The sequence below is a fragment of the Taudactylus pleione genome, unplaced genomic scaffold, assembly GCF_031769625.1.
Source record: "Taudactylus pleione unplaced genomic scaffold, aTauple2 ptg000015l, whole genome shotgun sequence".
NCBI classification, from domain to species: Eukaryota; Metazoa; Chordata; class Amphibia; order Anura; family Myobatrachidae; genus Taudactylus; species Taudactylus pleione.
In genome coordinates, this window is record NW_028284417.1 from 12,462,728 (window position 1) to 12,488,941 (window position 26,214).

At 45.7% G+C, this 26,214-nt stretch overlaps 1 protein-coding gene across 1 annotated transcript in view; it reads left to right on the top strand.

The window, feature by feature from the left end:
- The window catches only part of LOC148542122 (dynein axonemal heavy chain 5-like), a 356,598-nt gene that overhangs the window by 237,400 nt on the left and 92,984 nt on the right, over positions 1-26,214 (top strand). The window contains exons 70-74 of the mRNA XM_088471686.1: positions 17,256-17,395; positions 20,101-20,232; positions 20,414-20,588; positions 22,188-22,339; positions 24,779-24,945. Coding sequence (XP_088327812.1) covers positions 17,256-17,395; positions 20,101-20,232; positions 20,414-20,588; positions 22,188-22,339; positions 24,779-24,945 — 766 coding nt within the window. The remainder of the gene's footprint in view (positions 1-17,255; positions 17,396-20,100; positions 20,233-20,413; positions 20,589-22,187; positions 22,340-24,778; positions 24,946-26,214) is intronic.

A 26,214-nucleotide genomic window follows, 5' to 3' on the forward strand; every position in this document is an offset into this window, starting at 1 on the left:
CATCCCCCCCCGTTGACGAGTACTCACCTCAGTCCCAGTTTCACTTCATCCACCGGCTTCAGACAGAGGCCCTGATTCAGAGCTGGACGCTCTGAAAGAGCGCTCGCTCTGAATCAGGGCGTTTTTTTTTTTTTTTTTTTGTGCGGCCTCCTGGCCGCTTGCATAGCTGTGGGTGACCACCCACAGCTATAGTGAGCGGCCATGATGATGGTCGTGATTGTCAAGACCATCGCGACCATCGGGTTTGCGACGAGACCCTTGTGGTAGGGTCTCGTGGCCGCAAGCCCCAGAGAGATTTCGGCTCTAACAGAGCCGGAATCTCTCCACTGACATCACTCATGATGTCGGTGGGGCCGCCCCCAAACGGGATGCATTCTCATGGGAACGCCTCGCTTTGGGCAGCCACCCCCCCGGCCCGCCCACCAAAGGGGGCGAGCTGTCTCTCAACATCGACAGCTCGCCCCTTTGGTGCGAGACCCGGAGCGATGGATTGCCCGTCGCTAGCCGGGTCTCGCGCATTCGCACGACGGAGCCGGCTCCATCGTGCACATGCACTGTGGGCCACCATCGACCCGGTTGCGAGCGCTCAGCGCTTGCGACCGGGTCTGAATCAGACACAGAGTCTCTCTGCATGTGTGGGAGGTCTGATGGTCATGCAGGAGGGTTTAATTTTATTGACCATTTTATTTTTTTTCCCGTGAATGGATGGGTAGGGGCCCCAGTACATTGCTTTGCCCAGGGCCCACACTGCTGTTAAGACAACCCTGCCCTACTCCCTCCAATTCATAATATGCCACGCTTCAGTGTCCCCAGTTTATAATATGCCACACAGCTGTGCCACAAATTCATTATGTCACTCAGTTGTAAATTATGCCATACAATGCCTCCAATACATGTGCCACAAATTCTTATATGCCATACACTGTGCCCCTAATACATTATGCCACATATCAGTGCCCCAATACATATGTATTCTACACATCTGTGCCCCAATATATCATTCAAAAGGAATTGTGCACACTAGTGAGTTGAAAAAGAATTGCAGTGTATGGTAATAGACCAATAAACAGACATGTCACTTCCAAATAAATGCTGGACCATATTAGTGGTGCTCCCAGACGTTTTGTAGACATGAACTACAGAGATTAGCTAAGGCAGAAAGAAAAAAAAACTCTTTCTGGGACACTCTCTGACAATAATATCAATAAACAATGAATACAATTTAACATTTAATATTATACTCTTAAAAATTACAATCCTATGTGTACTGGCAGAATGTGCACTGACCCTCGTGTTTTGGTTTGGATCTGGATCTCCCCTGATTTTGGATCTGGATTGGTTTTGCCAAAACCTCACCTCCGTGTTTTGTTTTCCGGTTTTGGTTTTTTATCTGGATTTTTTCTTTAAAAATCATAAAAACAGCTAAAATCACATTAAATTGGCCTTTTTTTGTTCCTACACTATTATTAACTTCAATAACATTTATTTCCACTCGTTTCCAGTGAATTTTGACCACCTCACAGCTTCACAATATTGATTTTTTCATCTAGTTTAGGACCAAAATTTACACCAAGATAGCTAGCTAGCTGACTAAGCTAAGCTGCAGCAGTGGGAGGCACAAACACATGACTGTTCAACTTCAAACATGGCACATTAGGAAACACTTTTATATTATTCAAGAGAGGCCTGAGGAAGTTGGAGTATGTGTGTAGTTGAAGGCAGGGCAGGGACAGGAAGGGTTGATTGGTAGTAAATTTAATTTCGTTTTTTGATTCTGAAGAAAATTTATGAGGGAGAAGTGGAGGGGAGGAGGCATTTACAAAAAATGTGATACCTTCACATCAGTCCTTGCCACAGAAGAATCCTTGAGCATGGCTGCTGCTACTGGGAGTTGATTTTCTCATCCCAGAAGGGGACCAGTGAGAGTGCTTTCCAAAAAAAATAAACAATTGACTTAAATAATCCTTTGCAAACCTTCTATAAAGGCATTTCCCAACTTTTACAGGGGCATAAAAAAAAAAACATAGTGGCCTCAAAGTGCCACTTAACCAGCACAGATATGTGGACAGGCATAAGAGCTATGATTTAAGCCAATTCTGGTCCTCGAGAGCTACCAACAGTGCATGTTTTCCAGGTCTCCTCACAGAATCACAACTATAATAATTAACTCCACCTGTGGATCTTTCTAAATGTTTTGGTGAGTAATGAACACACCTTTGTACCAGCTAGATCATCTGGAAAACATGAGCTCTCGAGGACCGAGGTTGGCTACCCCTGATTTAAGGCCTTACATTGTGTCTTTCTTGAGAATCCTGTGCCTGCTTCTGCGGCAAGAAGTGGATTTTCATCCCAGAAGGGGACCATGAAGAGTGCTTCCAAAAAACAATTGACTTAAATAATCCTTTGCAAACCTTCTGTAAAGGCATTTTCCAACCTGTACAGGGACATTAAAAAAAAAAAAAAAACAGATTTAGTTAGTGGCCTTCAAACTGCTGTTGTTCCCACTGTCCACTTAACCATATCAGATATGTGAACAAGCGGAACAGAGCATTAAATGCAACATTTCAGATTTAAGGTTTAAGTCTTATGTTGTGTCTTTCTTGGGAATTCTTTCTTGAGCACCATGCCTGCTTGCTGGAAGTTGATCTTTTTCATCCCAGAAGGGGACCAGGAAGTGTGCTTTCCAAAAATAGATAAACGATTGCCTTAAATAATCCTTTGCAAACCTTCTGTACTGTAAAGGAATTTCCCAACCTGTACAGGGACATTAAAACAAACAGAGTTTGTTAGTGGCCTTCAAATTGCCATTGTTCCCATTGTCCACTTCTTAGGTATGTGAACAAGTGGAACAGAGCATTAAATGCAACATTTCAGTTTAAGGTTTAAGTTTTACGTTGTGTCTGGAGATCATTTAGAAAGCAGAAAAAGAGCTCCAGCACAAGTGGCAGATGACTAAACTCACACACAAAGGTTTAATAGAAATAGATACAACACCAGATCAGATGTTTACCCTGGAGGATCTGTCTGATTCATCATGGTGCCCCCAAGACCAAGATTGTACAAATTCTAAAATAGAGACTGACACCACGGCTAAACATAAGAGTCACCTTCTGGATGTGAATTGTCTTATTTGCATGGGGAAAACCCAACCCTCAGATGAGATGGATCTGAGCCAGTGGATAACATTGAAATCACCATTAAAATGTCACAATGGAAGACTACACTGTGGAGAATCTTTCTTCACAGTCAGGAGAGGCCTCAGAGAACATGAAAAAATATGCTCTAGGTGCTGAATTTCTAGGGATTTCTAATCCAGTCACCATGGTTGATCAATCAGCCATGTGTGGTCCACCTACTTTTTGGCCTTATACATTCTAACATCAGAATAACACACTATAACACACTACACTTATAATCTTTACTTTTGTTTACGTTTTTGAATAGAACAGTTTTAGAATTTAGTATGTCCACTCTATATAGGTTTGTAAATAAATATAGGTTTGTAGTTTTTTAGAGCATATAACTTCATAAGCTGTTAGGATAACATTTCTGCTATGTTTAAGATTAAAAAAAAACTTTTTGTAACCCAATAACTTAAAAAAAAGATTTTATTGCAATATTTATGCAGCCCCTCGACAGACAGGAGCACAGCACCCCTGCTTAGCTACGCCGATGACAGTGACAGTCAGGTGTGGCTGACACGCACACAAAAAAATAGTTTCTTTATTATTTTGGGCAGTAGCCCCTCGACAGACAGGAGCACAGCACCCCTGCGCAGCTACGCCGATGACAGTGACAGTCAGGTCTGGCTGACACCGTGCCCAAATCGACCGAAATAAGTACCTTTATTAATATCATGTGCAAAAAATGCACTCAATTAGGTGAAAATATTTCAGTTAGTGTTAGTTGGTTTACCTTATTTCATATTAGTTGGCATATGTGGGTTCTAAATACCCACGAACATTCAGAAGAAAATGTGCACTGTCACAGAGGCTGTAGTGCCTTACTTATAATCATGTGCTCTTAACAGTCTGGTTTGGTGGCCATTCTGATCCCATATGTATTCAGATACAATTGGTCAACATACTGTAGATAATCAGCAAGTGTCAAGGGCATGAACATGGGTTAGTAAATACACTCACCCTGCCAGGTCTCCTTAGTCCACACACACACTCCCCCTGAAAACACATACACACACTTACTGTCACTAACCTGTCAGCCACTCATACATACACATACTCATACACACACTAACCCTGTTAGCAAGTACACACACACACATTCACTAACCTGTCAACACTCATGCACACACTGTCACTAACCTGTCAGCACTCCTACACACACACTGTCACTAACCTGTCAGCACTCCTACACACACACTGTCACTAACCTGTCAGCACTCATACACACACACTGTCACTAACATGTCAGCACTCATACACACACACTGTTACTAAACTGTCACACATTGTCACTAACCTGTCAGCACTCATACACAGTTACACACACACACTGTCACTAACCTGTCAACACTCATACACGCACACTGTCACTAACCTGTCAGCACTCATACACAGTTACACACACACACTGTCACTAACCTGTCAACACTCATACACACACTGTCACTAACCTGTCAGCACTCATACACACACACTGTCACTAACCTGTCAGCACTCATACACACACACTGTCACTAACCTGTCAGCACTCATACACAGTTACACACACACTGTCACTAACCTGTCAGCACTCATACACACTCACACTGTCACTAACCTGTCAGCACTCATACACAGTTACACACACACACTGTCACTAACCTGTCAACACTCATACACACACACTGTCACTAACCTGTCAGCACTCATACACAGTTACACACACACTGTCACTAACCTGTCAACACTCATACACACACACTGTCACTAACCTGTCAGCACTCATACACACACACACTGTCACTAACTTGTCAACACTCATACACACACACTGTCACTAACCTGTCAGCACTCCTACACACACACTGTCACTAACCTGTCAGCACTCCTACACACACACTGTCACTAACCTGTCAGCACTCCTACACACACACTGTCACTAACATGTCAGCACTCATACACACACACTGTTACTAAACTGTCACACATTGTCACTAACCTGTCAGCACTCATACACAGTTACACACACACACTGTCACTAACCTGTCAACACTCATACACGCACACTGTCACTAACCTGTCAGCACTCATACACAGTTACACACACACACTGTCACTAACCTGTCAACACTCATACACACACTGTCACTAACCTGTCAGCACTCATACACACACACTGTCACTAACCTGTCAGCACTCATACACACACACTGTCACTAACCTGTCAGCACTCATACACAGTTACACACACACTGTCACTAACCTGTCAGCACTCATACACACTCACACTGTCACTAACCTGTCAGCACTCATACACAGTTACACACACACACTGTCACTAACCTGTCAACACTCATACACACACACTGTCACTAACCTGTCAGCACTCATACACAGTTACACACACACTGTCACTAACCTGTCAACACTCATACACACACACTGTCACTAACCTGTCAGCACTCATACACACACACACACACTGTCACTAACTTGTCAACACTCATACACACACACTGTCACTAACCTGTCAGCACTCATACACAGTTACACACACACACTGTCACTAACCTGTCAGCACTCTTACACACACACTGTCACTAACCTGTGAACACTCGTACACACACACTGTCACTAACCTGTCAGCACTCATACACACACACTGTCACTAACCTGTCAACACTCATACACACACACTGTCACTAACCTGTCAGCACTCATACACAGTTACACACACACACACTGTCATTAACCTGTCAACACTCATACACACACACTGTCACTAACCTGTCAGCACTCATACACAGTTACACACACACACTGTCACTAACCTGCCAGCACTCATACACACACACTGTCACTAACCTGTCAACACTCATACACACACACACACACACACTGTCACTAACCTGTCAGCACTCATACACACACTATCACTAACCTGTCAGCACTCATACACACTCACCCACCCATTTCTCAACAAAAAGTCATAACATTTGAGTGACAGGGTGGCAGCATCTGAGGGAAGGAGGGGAATACAGGAGAGAGAAATGGCTGCCACCACTGCCCTTGAGAGGGAGCTGACTCTACCGCACTGACAGGTGAAACTGCAGTGCCGGGGGCTGGGGGAGATCCGGAGGCTTGCGTGGACTGAAAGAGGCATCACTTTCTTCTTTTTTTTTTTTGGGGTGGACTCAGTGGCGCCCTCTAGTGGCCGCAACCCTTAGGCAGCTGCCTAATGGTAGCGCCAACCCTGGGTAGCAGAAATGTAAGGGGCGTTCTTGGACAGTGACTGTGAGGTAATGGGGGTGGCTAAAAAGATGCAGGTATGCTGTGGCCATGCTGCTGAAACCGATTGTGTACAGATAAGCTGAACTGCTCACATACGAGGTCATACTCATATGGAGAAACTGCACATAGGGCTGGTGCAAGTTTTGATGGAGCTACCAATAGTGGTGTCTAAAGACGCACCAAGCAGTATTTCAGCATCTACTGACACTGACAGTGGGCATCACAGTCCTTACACATTTGGACACACGGATGTACATCAGGGAAGGACAAAATACACGCGCATCTGCATCCGACTCCGAATCGGCCATATTAACACCTATTAACTTGTTATCAAGATGTGTTATTTATCTCAACAACCAGCCTAACCTTGGCCTCCCGTACATAAACTGTGAAGTTATTTATATACAGGTTGTTTCGTTCTTGAAGTGGGAACTTATACGGAGATGTGCCACTTTACCCAATATATATATATATATATATATATATATATATGTGTGTGTGTGTGTGTCGGTGTATATATATATATATATATATATATATATATTTCTCTGAAAGAAGGTACACATAGTGTAATACGGCAAAACACTATATAATTACCTTTCTCATAGCTAATACACGTATATATCAGATGTATAAAATCAAGCTTATCAAGTATACTCATGGGTCCACACAGTCTCTCAGTGCAGTGTAGTCATCTCCATAGGGACCGACAAATTATTTATAACCCATACAGGCGTGCCATACCATATTACTATTTTTAATGCTTTATTAAAAAATAGCAATTTAAAATAAGCCGCTCACAATTGAATAAAATAAGTTTTCTTCTGCAGAATACATAAGTACAATTGCTATTCCCACTGACTGTTGTTGAGCTGATTTAGTTGGTTGGATTCCACCTTAGTGGACGTCTTTGGCAGGCGTCCAATGAAGGCAGCATGCGAGGGAGCATTTTTAAATGTCAAGGTGCATAAAGAAATTACAGCACCCTTAATTCTACATTACATATTAGTTTAGAGGATTTGCTCAAAACATTTACACACAGTATGATGGAATTGAAATAAAACCCCCTTCACCCCTGGTTACTACTCTTACGGGCAGATTGAATTAGCTGCAGTGCTTACCTCGGACACATAGCCTTGAGCTTTAACACCCAGACCTATTCGATTATAATCCCATTTTTCTGCGATAGACCCATGGCGAATTCGATTAACATATTGATTCCAGGTTAGTTACCCAGAGCTATGGGTTAACACTAGGGGTGTGCACCGGCCACTTTTCGTGTTTTGTGTTTTGGTTTTGGATCTGGATCTTTCTTCGTGTTTTGGATCTGGATTGGTTTTGCCAAAACCACCCTTCCGTGTTTTGGGTTCTGGGTTTTGTGTTTTGGATCTGTATTTTTTTGAAAAAAAGCATAAAAACAGCTAAAATCACAGAATTTGTAGGTTTTTCTGCTCCTATGCTATTATTAACCTCAATAACCTTAATTTCCACTCATTTCCAGTCTATTCTGAACACCTCACACCTCACAATAGTGTTTTTATGTCCAAAAGGTTGCACCGAGGTAGCTGGATGACTATGCTAAGCGACACGAGTGGGCGGCACAAACACGTGACCCATCTAGGAGTGACACTGCAGTGGCAGGCAGGATGGCAGTTAGAAAAACTAGGCCCCAAACTGTACATAATGCAAAGAAAAAAAGAGGTGCAAGATGGAATTGTCCTTGGGCCCTCCCACCCACCCTTATGTTGTATAAACAGGACATGCACACTTTAACAAATCAATCATTTCAGCGCCAGAGTCTGCCACACAACTGTGGCTGAAATGATTGGTTCGTTTGGGCCCCCACAAAACAAGCTGGCAATTAATGTGTCCCTGCACAAACTGGCTCTACGGAGGCAAGATGTCATCCTCATCCTCCTCATCCACCGATTCCTCACCCTCTTCAGTGTGTACATCCTCATCCTCACAAAGTATTAACTCGTCCCCACTTGAATCCACCACCACAGGTCCCTCTGTACCTTCTGGAGGCTGGTCTCCCTGGAAGAGCTGATAATTCATTTTGATGAACATCATCTTCTCCACATTCTGTGGAAGCAACCTCCTACGCCTTTCGCTGACAAGGTTCCCGGCTGCACTAAACACTCTTTCGGAGTACACACTGGAGGGGGGGCAACTCAGGTAAAATAGAGCCAGTTTGTACAGGGGCCTCCAAATTGCCTCTTTTTCCTGCCAGTACAGGTATGGACTGTCTGACATGCCTACTTGGATGCTGTCACCGATGTAATCCTCCACCATTCTGTCAATGGTGACAGTATCATATGCAGTGACAGTAGACATGTCAGAAATTGTTGCCAGGTCCTTCAGTCCGGACCAGATGTCCAAACTTGGTCCTGCCTGCCCTGCATCACCGCCAGCGGGTTGCTTAGGATACCTAAGTTTTTTCCTGGCAGCCCCAGTTGCGGGAGAAAATGAAGAAGGAGCCGTTGACGTGTCACGTTCCGCTTCAGCTGACAGTGTGTTCACCAGCAGGTCTTTGCACCTCTGCAGGCTTGTGTCGGCCGGAAAGAGAGACACCACATAGGCTTTAAACCTAGGATCGAGCACGGTGGCCAAAATGTAGTGGTCTGATTTCAACAGATTGACCACCCTGGAATCCTGGCAAAGCGAATGAAGGGCTTCATCCACAAGTCCCACATGCCGAGCGGAATCGCTCCGTCTTAGCTCCTCCTTCACTTTCTCCAGCTGCTTCTGCAAAAGCCTGATGAGGGGAATGACCTGACTCAAGCTGGCAGTGTCTGAACTGACTTCACGTGTGGCAAGTTCGAAGGGCTGAAGAACCTTGCACAACACGGAAATCATTCTCCACTGCGCTTGAGTCAGGTGCATACCCCCTCCTTTGCCTATGTCATAGGTGGATGTATAGGCTTGTATGGCCTTTTGCTGCTCCTCCATCCTCTGAAGCATATAGAGGGTTGAGTTCCACCGCGTCACAACCTCTTGCTTCAGGTGATGGCGGGGCAGGTTCAAGAGTGTTTGCTGGCGCTCCAGTCTTCGGCACGCAGTCGCTGAATGGCGAAAGTGGCCAGAAATTTTTCGGGCCACCCAAAGCGTCTCCTGCACGCCCCTGTCGCTTTTCAGAAAATTCTGCACCACCAAGTTTATTGTGTGAGCAAAACATGGGACGTGCTGGAATTTGCCCAGATGTAATGCCCGCACAATATTGGTGGCGTTGTCAGATATCACAAATCCCCAGGAGAGTCTAAGTGGGGTAAGCCACTGGGCGATGATTTCCCTCAGTTTCTCTAAGAGGTTGTCGGCGGTGTGCCTCTTACTGAAACCGGTGATACACAGCGTAGCCTGCCTTGTAACGAGCTGGCGTTTCTGAGATGCTGCTACTGGTGACGCTGCTGCTGTTGCTGCGTAAGGTGATACATCTACCCAGTGGGCTGTCACAGTCATATAGTCCTTAGTCTGCCCTGTTCCACTTGTCCACATGTCCGTGGTTAAGTGGACATTGTGTACAACGGCATTTTTCAGGACACTGAGGACACTTTTTCTGACGTTTCTGTACAGTCTCGGTATCGCCTGCCTAGTGAAGTGGAATCTAGACGGGATTTGGAACCGGGGACACACTACCTCCATCAATTGTCTAAATCCCACTGCACTAATGGCGGATACCGGACGCACGTCTAACACCAACATAGCAGTCAAGGCCTCAGTTATACGTTTTGCTTCAGGATGACTGCTGTCGTACTTCATCCTCCTCGCTAAGGACTGTTGGAGGGTCAATTGTTTAGTAAAAGTAGTGGTGTTCCTACTTCCTCTCTGGGATGATGAACGACTCCCAGCAGCAGCAGCAACAGCAGCAGCGGCAGCAGTAGGCGTAGCAATGCAGGATCCTCCGGAGGAATCCCGGATAGGAGAGTCAGTCATGCCAGTGATATGGCCTGCAGGACTACTTCCGATCCTGACTAAGGAGGAAATTGACGAGGAGGGAGTTGACGGTGTGGTTTGCAGGCGCTTGGATACAACAGGACAACGGGATTTAGGTGTCCCTGGACTGCTTACGGTCTGAGCCAAAGTTTCTGAACTTGACAGTAACTTTTTATGAACGCGCTGCAGGTGCCGTATAAGGGAGGATGTTCCTAGGTGGTTGACGTCCCTACCCCTACTTATTTCACCTTTACATATGGTACATATGGCAAGACAGTTGTTGTCCGGATTTGGATAGAAATATTGCCAGACCAAAGAGGTGGAATGTTTGGTCTTCTGCCCAGGCATGACCGTGATGGGCTTTTTCATCCCACGGACAACAACTGTCTCCCCCGGAGCCTGATTTAAACAAACCACATCACCATCAGAATCCTCCTCGCCAACTTCCTCCTCAGCGCCAGCTACACCAGTATCCTCATCCTGTTGTACTTCAACAGTGACATCTTCAATTTGCATATCAGCAAGTGGACTGTGGGTGCTCCTTTCAGCACTTGCAGGGGGCGTGCAAATGGTGGAAAGAGCCACCTCTTCCCGTCCAGTGCTGGGAAGGTCAGGCATCGCAACCACCACCACACTTGGACTCTCTTTGGGGATTTGTGATATCTTCTTAGAAAGCACAGTTCTTCGCTGTGCTTTTGCCAGCTTAACTCTTTTGATTTTTTTAGTGGGAGGAGTGCTTCCATCGTCATGTGAAGCTGAACCACTAGTCATGAACATACTAGGGATCGACCTTAGCCGTTCCTTGCCACTCCGTGTCGTAAATGGCATATTGGCAAGTTTACGTTTCTCTTCAGCTGATTTAAATGTCTTTTTCAAGGTCATTTTCCTGAACTTTGCCATTTGGGATTGTATGTGCCCTCTACTATGACATTGGGCATCGGCCTTGGCAGACGACGTTGATGGCATGTTATCGTCTATGTCATGACTAGTGGCAGCAGCTTCAGCACTAGGAGGAAGTGGTTCTTGATCTTTCTCTATTTTATTTTTATCGGAGAAAGTTTGGTACTCCATTTATGTTATATCGATTTGATATATACGTGCGGCTAAACACAGAAAATAAATTTTTTTTTGGTTCGGACTGGAGTGTACTTTGTGGGTTACAGCACCCTTTAACGGTCAAGCCAGCCGGCCCTTTACTTATGACACAGGCGCACTCTTGGCACTACTTTGTTGATGCACGTGCGGCTACTGCGCACACAATTCACAAACACAGAAAATAATTTTTTTTTGGTTTGGACTGGAGTGTACTTTGGGGGTTACAGCACCCTTTAACGGTCAAGCCAGCCGGCCCTTTACTTATGACACAGGCGCACGCTTGGCACTACTTTGTTGATGCACGTGCGGCTACTGCGCACACAATTCACAAACACAGAAAATAATTTTTTTTTGGTTTGGACTGGAGTGTACTTTCGGGGGTTACAGCACCCTTTAACGGTCAAGCCAGCCGGCCCTTTACTTATGACACAGGCGCACGCTTGGCACTACTTTGTTGATGCACGTGCGGCTACTGCGCACACAATTCACAAACACAGAAAATAATTTTTTTTTAGGTTTGGACTGGAGTGTACTTTCGGGGGTTACAGCACCCTTAACGGTCAAGCCAGCCGGCCCTTTACTTATGACACAGGCGCACGCTTGGCACTACTTTGTTGATGCACGTGCGGCTACTGCGCACACAATTCACAAACACAGAAAATAATTTTTTTTTGGTTTGGACTGGAGTGTACTTTCGGGGGTTACAGCACCCTTAACGGTCAAGCCAGCCGGCCCTTTACTTATGACACAGGCGCACGCTTGGCACTACTTTGTTGATGCACGTGCGGCTACTGCGCACACAATTCACAAACACAGAAAATATATTATTTTTTTAGCACTTGGGGGGAGCACCCCTGATGGACAGAGCACCCCCTGGACAACACTACAGCACCCCTTTAGGACTGGGACACTGCACAGGACTTTGGAACTGACTGCACAACACAGTCCAGCCAGCCCCTATGGACTTTGAAGTAGTGGACACAGCCCCTATTAACAACAGCAGCACAGCACAACACAGCCAGCCCCTATGGACTTTGAAGTAGTGGACAACAGCAGCACTACACTACACTACACTACACAGCACTAACTCCCACCCTCCCTCTTCACTGTCCACAGCCGAGTGAGAAAATGGCGCCGACGCGGGTACCTTATATAGGATCCAAAACCCGCGAGACTCGGAAGGCGGGATGATGACGTTTTGCCTCGATGTCAGATCCGAGTCAGGCGGGAAAAGTCGAGCCTGACTCGGATCGGACTCGGATCGGGGGGGCTCGGGGGGGTTCGGATTTCAGAAATCCGAACCCGCTCACCCCTAGTTAACACACTTGCGGGCTTACCGTGGGATGCAGCTGAATAGCCTAGGGGACTTCTGCAAGCCCGCAGTTACTGTTTCTAATTGAATCTGCCCCCTATAGTTCTTTGACTTTCTGGAGTGTTTAATGCATACTTGCCTACTTTTGAAAAAGCATTTCAGGGAGATTGTGAAAGCAACACCTATGAGCGCAGCGGTACAGTGGGCGTGTACTGCTACATCTGTGAGGCGTGTCCTATAATTGACTTACATCCAAATGTAAATGAGCCCAAATGCAGTCAGTAAGATCTACCTGTAGATGAAAACATACTGATACTTTTCAGAAAATGCATGTAGCCATAGGGATCATTGTGACTTACAACCAATGCAGGGAAATTATACTAATTATCCTATTTGAATGTATATCTCTGTTTATTTTAATATAACAGCTACATAATGGGGGTAAGCAGGGCAGTTTCTAGCCAATCTGGCTCCCAGTGCGAGCATTCAAAATGCGCCCCCCCCCCCCTTATAATATTTGCTTTTCTGAGCCATGCAATCATTGACATCACTAATAATGCCATCATAATTTAACTATATTAAATACTTCCTGTAAGGTACTTTGTATTACCAAATAATAAGTTATAAAATGTGGTTTTTAATAATAACATAGAAAACCATATTTCATGACAATCTGGCATCTTCTAAATTGCAGTGTTCTATAAGCTTCCTGTGGATTGGGACTCGAGGTGGGGTCACAGAAAATGTGTTATATTAACACATAATGTACATACTGAATCTTGCCCCTTTCATTTTTCTATTTGAGGAACTGGAAGCCTCTCTCTGCTGCCTGCGTGCCGTGCTCCGGCGTCTGTCATCACCACTGCAGTCCAGCCAGGCAGTCAAACACATTGTCCCGATGGGCTGGCGTCCCCTCACGAAATGGCGCCCATAGTCTTACATTTGGGTCTTTCTGTTAGGTAAAGCTGGCTCTTCATTGGGCTAGGTCACACATATAGAAAAGGAAAGGAATTTTCCCAATTGGACAAGCCCCAGCTTAGCAGTTGTAGAGGATTAGATAGTGTTCACTGTAGGAATTTTTTAGGGCAGGGAGTGTTGAACGCAGAGAATAACACATCTGTGCATACCAAAGCAGAGCTGTAACTACACATTTTGGTGCCCTGTGTGCATAAAGAGCATTGGTGTCCCATCCGTATTAGAAGCAGGTGGAGCGCACCGAAATAAAACAGTTGTGGTTTCCCTGTGAAGGTGCGTGACCACACAATAGTACCCCCAATTTGAATTATGCCACACAGTAATGTCCCTTCTTCACATTACACTGCACCGTAGTGTCCCTTAGTCACATTACACCACCCAGTAGTGCCCATTCACCTTAAACCACAGAGCCCATTCACGTTATGCCACACAAAGCCCATTAACATTAATAATGCCACACAGTAATAAAATGTATACACAATAAGCCACACAGTAGCAGAGCCTTTCATGTAAAAATGACAAAAAAAAAAAACATTAATGGCCAGTCAATGTTCCTATCATAAATCTTCATTTATATTTGTAATTTCTTAAAAAATCAAAGTAATTAAACTCAGCACTGCCAGCCCTGTCACACAACCTGTGTGTAGTAATCAGGCTGAGGGTGGTCTCTTCCAGTACACAACCTGTGTGTGGTCTGCTCCAGTACACAACCTGTGTGTAGTGATCATGTTGAGGGCCGCCAGCACTGTCTCACAACCTGTGTGTAGTGATCATGCTGAGCGCCGCCAACCCATTCACACAACCGGTCTGTAGTGATCATGCTGAGGGATGCCAGCCCTGTCACACAACCTGTGTGTAGTATATACATGGTTTTCCCTGACACATGTAGTCTTTCCAAAGAGAATACTATGTGCTCATGGGTGACTGCAGGCAGCTCTGGTATGTTGCACAAACAGTACAGTAATAGTGTGTACTGACTCATAGGAGTAGCCTACTTCCCACCAGTGTGCCACAGTGTAAGGATTATCCCTGGAGAAGAGGCAGAATGACTCACCCCTCCCATACATGTTGTTACATACTGTAATATGGTACTAACTCCACATCACCTAACTCAGCCATCACATATCACAGCATACAGTGCGGCTCGGAAAGTTATGTCTACAGCAGTGGTCGAAGTGGAAATTTTGAAGTGTGGGTATGGAAATATCAGTGGGGCTTTAATTAAGCAGGCCGAAATCCTGAGCCACCCTGTTATTTACATACCCCCAATTGAAAATTAGGACAGTGACTTGGGCCTAATGCCTAGAATCACTTACCAGTGGCACGGGCTCTTTGCCCGCTTACCAATCACCACAAGCCAGAGAACTGACTGGTCCCACGGGCCTAGTGTCCAACAATACTGGTGGTCTAGGGAGGGTTAAATAAGTGAAGGTGGCCGAAGCCGCTTACCATGGCTCTTGGAGAGGCTCTCATCATGGCCAGCGGTGCATACGATTCTTCTGTGGCCGGCTCTTCCATCTTCTTTTCTTCAGGAGGTCTTCTTTCCTCCCTCTTCTCCTCTTCCTTCGCAGCAGCACACATCTCCTTACTTCAGCACTCTCCTCTCCTCTCCTCACCTACCTGCAGAACTCACCCATTCTCACATCTAACTGCAGCACTCACTTCTCCTCACACCTCCCTTCCCCTCACAGTAGCACTCCTCTCCTCACACCTACCTTACCTCACCTCTCCTTACACCTACCTCCCCTCAATGCAGCACTCACCTCTCCTCACACCTACCTCCCCTCAATACAGCACTCACCTCTCCTCACACCTACCTCCCCTCAATGCAGCACTCGCCTCTCCTCACACCTACCTCCCCTCAATGCAGCACTCACCTCTCCTCACACCTACCTTACCTCACTGCAGCACTCGCCTCTCCTCACACCTACCTTACCTCCCTGCAGCACTCACCTCTCCTCACACCTACCTCCCCTCACAGCGGCACTCCTCTCCTCACACCTACCTTACCTCACTGCAGCACTCACCTCTCCTTACACCTACCTTACCTCACTGCAGCACTCCTCTCCTCACACCTACCTCCCCTCACTGCAGCACTCACCTCTCCTCACACCTACCTCCCCTCACTGCAGCACTCACCTCTCCTTACACCTACCTCCCCTCACTGCAGCACTCACTTCTCCTTACACCTACCTTACCTCACTGCAGCACTCACTTCTCCTCACACCTACCTTACCCCACTGCAGCACTCACCTCTCCTCACACCTACCTCCCCTCACAAGACCACTCACCTCTCCTGACACCACTCATGTCTCACTGTAGCACTCACCTAGAGCTCCTCATCCCCCCCCTCACTGTAGCACTAACCCCCATTCACTATCTGTACACACACAGCCCCTTCACCACCTGTTCACACACAGCCCCCCCTTCACCATCTGTACAGTTACACACCCAGCCCCCCTTCACCACCTGTACACACACAGCCCCCCCTCATCACTCGTTTAGCATCACAGCAGCACGCTGAGCAGTGCTCCCTTCCCAACTGGGTCCCCGGCAGTATTTTGAATATGGTGCCGGCCACGCGGACCGACAGCCATTTAGAGGCGGCCACGCGGCTGCCCCTGATTGGCTGCCAGTCCGCGAGCTGTTATTGGCTCACGTGACCAGTGCCAGTGGACAAATTTAAAAAGAACTTGCCTCGGGGAGGACTGGGACTGTATTAGATAGTCCCAGCGCCAGCTGCCAGGTGCCCGCACGCAGAGATCACTCACCCCCTGTCACCCGGCTGGTCTGGCTGCTGTCCCTGCTGCTCCGCCTGCCGCTGCTGAGGGTGCCGGTGTGTGCCCTGATTGGAGACCACTGTCAGACTGTGTGAAGGGGTCAGGGTGGAGCGCCCCATGCAATTGCACGGGTCGCCCGCCCCTAGAAATGGCCCTGGGGGTAAGATGCAATCAGGGAGATTGCTAGACTCTTCAGGGATACAGGGAGATTGCTACTCTTTCAGGGAGTCTCCCTGACAATGAGGGAGAGTTGGCAAGTATGGCTTAATGGCCACAAACAGCACCATTTTCCATCTGTATAACATACACAGATATATCCTACAATAGTTACAATGATTTATCTTTTTTATGTTGGCAAGCAATAGGGCCATAGTTGCAGGAAAACTCTGTCCAAATACTAGCCTCAGATCTTTGTGACCTTGGACAAGCTGACTTGGTTTCCCAGGCACACAAGGAATAAAAAAACTGCCTGAAAAATTCAGTACTGCATTCATGAAAACAATATATAAATAAGTCTGTGTGTGTGTATATATATATATATATATATATATATATATAAATGTCTGTCTGTCTGTACGTGTCGAGGCATATGTTTCTCGTAAATAAGATTTCTCAGTCCAGATTCGGTCCCAAGGGATGAGTAGATCACAGGAAGTTATTTAATGGTTGACTGATAACAGCACAAAACATTTATACATATCTCTTTAGGTTCTAGGACCAGCACTACGGAGGAAACATCCGCATCATAGTTTTGACCCAGCCAAGTATCTTGTTTCTCAAGTGAAATCATATCTGCGAATAATGGTATGCATTCCCCCGCACCATGACCTTCTGAAGACTGCTGCAAAGTAAGTTTGTCAAATGACTAGGAACATGTTCAAGTTTTTATTTTTTAATCTTTCAACACTTGGATCTTCACTTGAGTGTTCATTTATTTACTTGTGGTATGGCTGTTGTAGTTTAGTACCTCTGTGAGTTTGGAATATTTAGTTTCAGCCATTTAGGCTAATGTCTCAACCAGCCACTAAGAGATCAGGCACATTTCATCAATTATGCATTCTCTCAGTTTATCCCCGATACCAGGGGCTGGCTGGCAACTTTTAGCCTGGGGGGCAAATGCATGCAGGCGGCCCTGGCAGAGGAGTAGCGTGTAGCCAGGGTGCCCGGAGCACGGGGTGCTACGGCGCCCCCCCCCTCACGTGTTCCAGGTAGGAGGCAGGTCCATATGGGATTAATAGTAAAAATAAAGATTAGGGGCAGCCCCCTGTAGTGGTGCCCATATGCAGTGCCCCCCTGTGCTCCAGGAGAGAACCTCCTTATGCATGCCTCCAGCAGTGCCCCCAGTAGTGATCCCCCCTATGAAGTGACCCTTATACAGTGCCCCCAGTAGTGGTCCCCCCTGTGCAGTGCCCCTCATACAGTGCCCCCAGTAGTGGTCCCCCCTGTGCAGTGCCCCTTGTGCCCCCAGTAGTAAGCCCCTTATATAGTGCCCCCAGTAGTGGTCCCCCCTGTGCAGTGCCCCTTGTGCCCCCAGTAGTAAGTGCCTTATATAGTTCCCCCAGTAGTGGTACCCCCTATGCAGTGCCCCCAGTAGTGGTACCCCCTATGCAGTGCCTCTTATATAGTGCCCCCAGTAGCAGTCCCCCTCATGCAGTGCCCCCAATAGTGGTAACCCTTATGCAGTGCCCCTTAAATAGTGGCCCTAGTTGTAGTCTCCCCCCCTATGCAGTACCCCCAGTATTGCCCTTTATATAGAGCCCCCAGCAGTGGTCCCCCTATGCAGTGCCCCTAGTAGTAGTCCCCTCTCCTTGTAGTGCCCCTAGTAGTAGTCCCCCCATTGTAGTGGCTCTAGTAGTAGTCCCCCCTTGTAGTTCCCCCAGTAGTAGTAGTCCCCCACTTGTAGTTACCCCAGTAGTAGTCCCCCCCTTGTAGTTCCCCCCCTTGTAGTGCCCCCAGTAGTGATCTCCTCCTTGTAGTGCCCCCAGTAGTAGTCCCCCCACCCTTGTAGTGCCCCCAGTAGTAATCTCCCCCTTGTAGTGCCCCCAGTAGTAGTCCCCCATCTTGTAGTGCCCCTAGTAGTGGTCTCCCCTCTTGTAGGGCCCCCAGTAGTGGTCTCCCTCCTTGTAGTGTCCCCCCCCCAGTAGACACGCGTAATAAAAAAATAAAATAAACACCTGAATCCCCACTCCCGCCGCCGCCATCCGCTCCTCCGTCTGTCCTCCCAGGCCAGCCCGCTCTGCATTATGGGAGAGACGTCATGACGTCTCTCCCATTACCCACTGCACGAGCCGGAAGATGGAGCGGCTCCGGCAGTGGGTACAGCAGCAGTCTGTATGAGTCTGACAGACTCTCATTTTCTGCTACTTAAAACAAACACACAGCTGCCAGCGCCGGCGGCTGTGTATTTGCCAGTCACTGTGTAGCGCTGACACGCGCGGTGCAGGCAGCTGTGTCACAGAGACACAGACTGTCCGCGGCTCGCAGCTCACATGGTGCTGCGGCCTGGGGGGCACATGGCACCCTGTCCCCCAGCCCAGCCCGCCTCTGCCCGATACTGTACATTTGATCAGAAACAGTAGTTTTTTTTATGACTGAAATAGGTCAATAACATCTATTTATAATGTATCCAACATGATTTTTGTTAAAAAAAATATATAATTTTTTTTAAACACTTAACATCAATATCAGTTTTAATATGGAACAGCGATATATTGGACCATCGCTAATCGTAACATCACAACACTGCACATTTTCATTTCCCCAGCAACTGCACCTCTCTGCAGCCACCTTGTGGAGGGTACTGCCAGGCTGTCTGATCAGCAGTTATTGGCTGCAAGGCAGACACTGGGGAAGGGTATAAGGATACAGAGGAGCTGGATGGTCCTTCTACAATAAACAACTGCTGGAAGATTATCTTCCAGCAGTCGCCCAGTGGGCGTTTCTGACTGGTCATATCGCTTGCGACCTTGTCAGGGAATGCAGAGCCTAACATGGTCATGAACGATGCAACTACGCCAGACAAGTGGTTAATTATGTACAGTATATTGTGGAGATGACTATACTATAGACGCTGCCCATTAAACTGCTCATGTGGACCCTTCCCTCTTGTTCTTGCTACATTGGCACTGCTACTTTTACTTTATATAACACATGTAACTATTTACAGAGTCCCACAAGATTTTAGGAGAGGAAATGGTACAGTCTAGATCAGGCCTGGCCAACCTGTGGCTCTCCAGCTGTTGTGAAACTACACATCCCAGCATGCCCTGCCACAGTTTTAGCATTCCCTAATAGCAAAACTGAAGCAGTGCATGCTGGGACTTGTAGTTTTCCAACAGCTGGAGAGCCACAGGTTGGCCATTCCTGGTCTAGATCATCCAGCTCATTGGCAGTTGCTACCTCTACGTGTAGACATTGGAATATCTATTTGTAAAACCTGCAGCTTCGCTGGGAACTTGGGAAGAATGTTTTACTCAGGCACACACACCTGAAATGGCAATGAGAGCCACATGATATATTTCCATATGTTTTAATGTACGTATTTTTATTTCAGAAAATATCCTGGATTTTTAAGTGGTTGCCAGCTAATTTGGATTGACAGCTGGTCACAAAATGCTATTAACAGGGAAGCCAAACACTACATAATGCAACATAGGATTATGGAGGTCCACACAGAGGAAACGCGGTATGACGACTGCTTGTGTGTTATTCTAAATAAATCAGTATTCATGGAAAATTCACTGCATTATTCATATACTTTTGTATAGCACAGTATTTGTTTCAGTAGCAATACATTTTTAATGATCGGAAATGAAGCTCAGTAAAAACAAACATGTTTACCTCTGACTTTTCATTGTGTTTTCCAGAGATAAAGTTGCATTGGCTATTACTTTGATTCATAATTATATGCTCCAAGAAAATAACCAGGTTCCATGGGCTGGCGACTGCAACCCTAACATGATTTGTAACACTGGACAGGACACCTGTGGAATGGGGGATGTATGTCCTACTCATCTTCCCTACTGCAAAGACATTATTCAGGTATACAGCACAAGCATGTGCTTCTACTCTGCTACTTCCCCCGGGACCCTCACCTAAATGAGCAGCCAATAAAAAAACAGATGGATTGTATGAACTACTTATCAGTATGGATATAGTAAATGTTTAAAGCCTTTGAGTGCGGAGCTACAGCCAATTCAGTCAACTGCATTTTTTACCCCATACCTCTATGTACTGTATGTTACTTGCATTGGGTCCAAGTGTACGGTCGACTGTCTTATCATTATCATGTGAAAATTTGAATTATAAACAAAAAATTGTGCGAGCTTCGACTTATGTAAGTTACAGCACAAGCCAATCAAAATTCTGAATTAAATATAGCTAATAAGACTAATAATGAGTCAAACCAGATAAAAGTTAAAGCAATATTTCAAAGAGAGTTACAGTAGGAAACAGATTTGTCTGAACTGTATTTATTCGTACTTGAAATGAACACATAGGGGCCTGATTGAGAGTGGTACGCAGTTCTATGTTCGGTTGGATCTTGTGTTTTTCGCACACTGCGCATACTTCGGATCCTGCATATGCAACTTACAGCGATTCTGAGTCGTACAGCTCTTAGGTGTATCTTTACTAGTGACATGGTGGGTCTTACTGGGGTGCAAGGGTGCATTTGCACAGGTTAGGTATGAAATCTCGGCTGTCGGGATGCCGCTGGTTAGAATACCGACAACGGCATCCCGACAGCCAGACTCCCGACACCCATAGCAAGTGACGGTGAGTACTTTTCTAAGCCCTGCCCTAATCACCCTCCCCGGTGCCTAACCCTAACCCCCACCCCCTAGTGCCTAAGTCTAACCTCCCCTTACCGCACCCTAATCCTAACACTCCCTACTCAGTCCCTAACCCTCCCCCCTAATAACTAACCCTAACCCCGCTACCTAACCCTAACCTCACCCTAACATCCTGATACTTATCTACGGGATGCCGGCGGTCGGGATACTAACCTGTTGGGACTTCGGCACCGGTATTCAGACCGTCTGCATCCAGCACGCTGGGATGCTGACTACATCCCCATTTGCACATAGGATAAGTGTGTCATTGACCTGTTCAACTTCAGGCAAATCTCCTGCACCAGCTTATAGGGTTGGTGGAAATGTGTGCTGATGAAGATGTTGGTGGAAATGTGTGCTGATGAAGATGACTGCTGATTTCACCAGCGGCTGGATAGGGGCGGTGAGATTGCATAGATGCAGCCAACTCTGAATATGGGCAGAGATCTGCATTTATCTCTAAACGTGGAAAGCGTCTGCAATTGTGTCTGATATAAATGCAACTCTGATTTATACCCATAATATATATTTATATGACGTATTATGCGGTAGAATGGTGTGTTGAATTAAGCTATCAAAGCGGTAAAAATCCTAGTTTTACGTAAAATATGTAATAATATATATTTGTAGACTAGATCCAATTATGTTATACAATAGGATTAGGGGAGGATCTCATCAAGAGGCCGGCAAAGGTTGTATTTATCTAATCAGATCTTACACAAGTCCGAAATCAATTAGAAGTGATGCCTTCTTTAGCTGCCATACTGTTGAATACATATTTACAAATATTTAAACTTTTTTAACCCAGGAAAGAATTAAGCTTCTGATGTCAAAGGAAACGACAACAGCAACTGATAAAGTTTTTGTTGGCCCCAGCACATTACAAATATTTTTGCATAACTTTAAGGATACATTCATAAAGAGAATGGAAGAACATCACTTTAATAATAATCAGTTAACGTAAGTATTTGGTTTCAGTTTGTAACATAAACTTGTATGAACCAACAACCTATAAATGCAAATCTTCTTTTAACCGATGTAGTGTACCCAAAACGGCTGCCTCACCTGGTACCTTTCGTGGGTGGCTTATGTAACTTGTGGAATTTATTGCCCAAAATGGCTGCCTCACCTGGTACCTTTCGTGGGTGGCTTATGTAACTTGTGGAATTTATTACCCAAAACGGCTGCCTCACCTGGTACCTTTCGTGGGTGGCTTATGTAACTTGTGGAATTTATTACCCAAAATGGCTGCCTCACCTGGTACCTTTCGTGGGTGGCTTATGTAACTTGTGGAATTTATTACCCAAAATGGCTGCAGAAACCCTGGATTAAGCTCATTGTCCTCATTATGTTCACTATGGGCCTGATTCAGCAAGGAACGCAGTTGCTAATACGCACGCACTTGGTGATTGTTGTGTACTGCACATGCGTATCCATCATAGTGTGTGTGCGTGAACTAGTCATTGCGATCGGGACTGCAATTGCAATGGCTACACAGACCCATCGCAGAGTGATTGACAGGAAGTGCCATTTGTGGGGGGTGGTCAGGGCTTGTGCAAGTGTGTGTGAGGCTGCGATGGTACTCGATTGTACCGATGTTTTCGCAGTCCTGCTAAACATTACGAATGTGTGTAAGGTAAAGTGCGGCGTCCTTATGTTGTGCTGACAATGCATGGATTAGCATACTATCGCAGTGAGACTGCATGCGGAATCGCTATTGCATTCACATCTGCATTCCTTGCTGAATCAGGCCCTATGTTCATTGCTTTTCAGTTTGTTTGCTTCTTGCTGTAATACTACACCGCTGTGCTATGCCTTTGATGCTTGTGACTGTGAGTCCTGCTAGAGAAAAGTGCTGTATAAATAAAATTATTATTATTCAGTTTCTTATCAACACTCAATAGGGCAGTGGTTCCCAAACTGTGTGCCACGGCACCCTGAGGTGCCTCGTGACACTTGCAGGGGTGCCTCAGGATGGTGGTTCTGCACCAAATCAAACTCTTTGTGGTCAATGTAATGTAAATATGTGTACAAACAGAAGCACAAACCTGTCCACTACCACATAACTGACCCTAAGGATCAGCACAATATACTTCAAGTTACTACTTCACTACATTTTTTTCTGAATTTCTCAATAACAAATTTTGGCTTAGGGGTGCCGTGAAAATAATTCTGATACTCAAGGGTGCCATAATTCAAAAAAGTTTGGGAACCACTGCAATAAGGAATTATTCTGAATGTTATATTGCTGTGTAATACAAAGGTACATTTCTGTCTTGTAGTCATTGTTGTAATTCTGGAAATGGATGGACTCTAGCAATGCCCAGGGCCTGGGCCCATAATCAAGCTTACAATTATGTACATCATGTATAGTGCTATTGTGTGTATTTGCACAATGTAACTTTGCAACTCATGACACTCTCTCAAATCCAATGTATACTGTTATTACTGGTACTAGGGGTATATTAATGTATGCAATGGTTTGGAAAATTCTGACTGGCAATAGTTTAAATTAATATATATTTTAGTAGACTTAATCTTCATAAACTAGAGACCTATTTCCTGATTCTGAGTCACAGGCAGGTCAGAATGTGGCTGCACACGTCCTGATGTGATCACACCACCCCAATTTTTCTGTATGCATGTGCAACTATAATCACATGATCGTCACTTTCATCTACCCTATGCTCTGTGCAAGAGATACAGTACGACTGAAATAGGCATAAGCTCAGCATACGCACAATTCGAGAATATGGTGTATTTCTGGCTGCACCGTTTTCTTCCATGCACACATCCAGTTGTTGCCATAGTGACAGGGGCGTATCTATAATGGGTGCAGGGTGTGCGGGGAACACGGGCCCCTGGGTCCAGGGGGGCCCCGCACCGCACACCCTGCACCCACGATATTACTTACCTCTCCAGAGTCCCACATCGGCGCGGGGTTCCGGTGCTGTAAAACAACTGGAAAATGGCCGTGGCGGCCATTTTCCCGTCGCATGCGCAGTGCAGGGAAAATGGCCGCAGCAGCCATTTTCCCGGCGACCTGTGCATACACTATAGACTCTAGGCACACTCTAGTGCCCAGAGTGTATAACTCCGGCGCTGGCTGCGCACAGCTCAGTGCACTGCCAGCCGCCGGGCGGAGAGGAGGAGGCCCGTGTCGGAGACTGCACACGGGCCCCCTCCTCTGTAGAAACGCCCCTGCCTGGTGACACCTAGAAAAGGCCATTTCATGGATGGAGAGAAAGTCCGAGATGCATTTGTAGAATCACCAGCTTGCCAAACCTACTGTAGCTAGATGCGGCTGCATTTGAACCTATGTGTGACTCAGTCAGACCATTTGTTTTTTTTTTATCTCCTTTGCAATCAGTGTACTTAAGTTTTGTTTTGTTTAAACAGACATGTACTTGAGACACTTTGTAACACCAGGAGGGATGCAACAAAAACTCAAGAAAGCATTGATATTCTTGGAGAAAAACACAAGGAAGCTCAAATTATAGTTTCAGATATTTTAAATAAGCTTATCACAAAGACTTCAATCTTGGAGTGGCTGAAAGCTGTGTTGGGTGAGCAACTGTATGAATTGTATCCTTAATAAATGTGTTTTCTTAAATGTCCTTGGTACAGAGGAAACCATATGCTAGACAAGTATTGTGCTTGCCACCTATTTTCTGCTCAGTGACACTCTCCTACTGTTCACCCCTTCTGTTAATATGTACAGGCAGGGCCCTGCTTCCTCTTGCTCCTCCCCAGCACTATCAGGGATCCTTGTCTTTTGTCTCCTAGTCCCTTTCAGTGACTGTGTGCTCGTCCTTCTTGGGTACAGGCTTACTGAGTGCTGAATTCACTGAAAATTGCTGAAACCAGTCACTCCAATCCTCTTGCTTGTCAAGATGCGTATAGTGAATTACCCAACTCTCCCCTCCAGTCTGCATTCTACTTAATTTGTCAGCTTATTGCAGAAACTTTGTGGCAACTTAAAAATTATATTATACCCATACACTACCACTAGTACATACCCCCCAATGCATTATTGTTAGCAGGATAATCTGTGACAACACTCTGGCCACATAACCTATTGGCAGTATATAGATTTAACACAATGCTGGAGATCTGAGCACTGAGCCTATGACCTGTCAGTGGAATGTGAAGTGCGAGCAGACATGCAGGTTACAGTAGTCCTCCAGACAGATTTCTATACCAGGATGCAATATATTTCCCAAAGTACATGTGGTGTTGAATATGTAATGCAGTTGTTGGTGCATGTGGTGGTTAGTCCACACATGGTATAGCTTAACCAGTTCTTAAATTTTTTGAATCAGGTAGAACAACAAGTAGCAGAGGACACAGGATGTCACAGGTGTAGCAGCGGTATGAAGATATATATATATATATATATATATATATACAGTCAGGTGCATAAATATTGGGACATTGACAGAATTTTCATATTTTGGCCTCTATTCACCACCACAATGGCTTTGAAATGAAACAAACAAGATGTGCTTTAACTGCAGACTTTCAGATTTAATTTGAGGGTAATTACATCCAAATCAGGTGAACTGTGTAGGAATTACAACGGTTTCTATATGTGCCTCTCACTTTTTAAGGGGCCAAAAGTAATGGGACAAACTAAACAATCCTAAATCTAACTTTCACTTTTTAATACTTTGTTGCAAATCCTTTGCACGCAATTACAGCCTGAAGTCTGGAACGCATAGACAGCACCAGACGCTGGGTTTCATCCCTGGTGATGCTCTGCCAGGCCTCTACTGCAAATGTCTTCAGTTCCTGCTTGTTCTTGGGGCATTTTCCCTTCAGTTTTGTCTTCATCA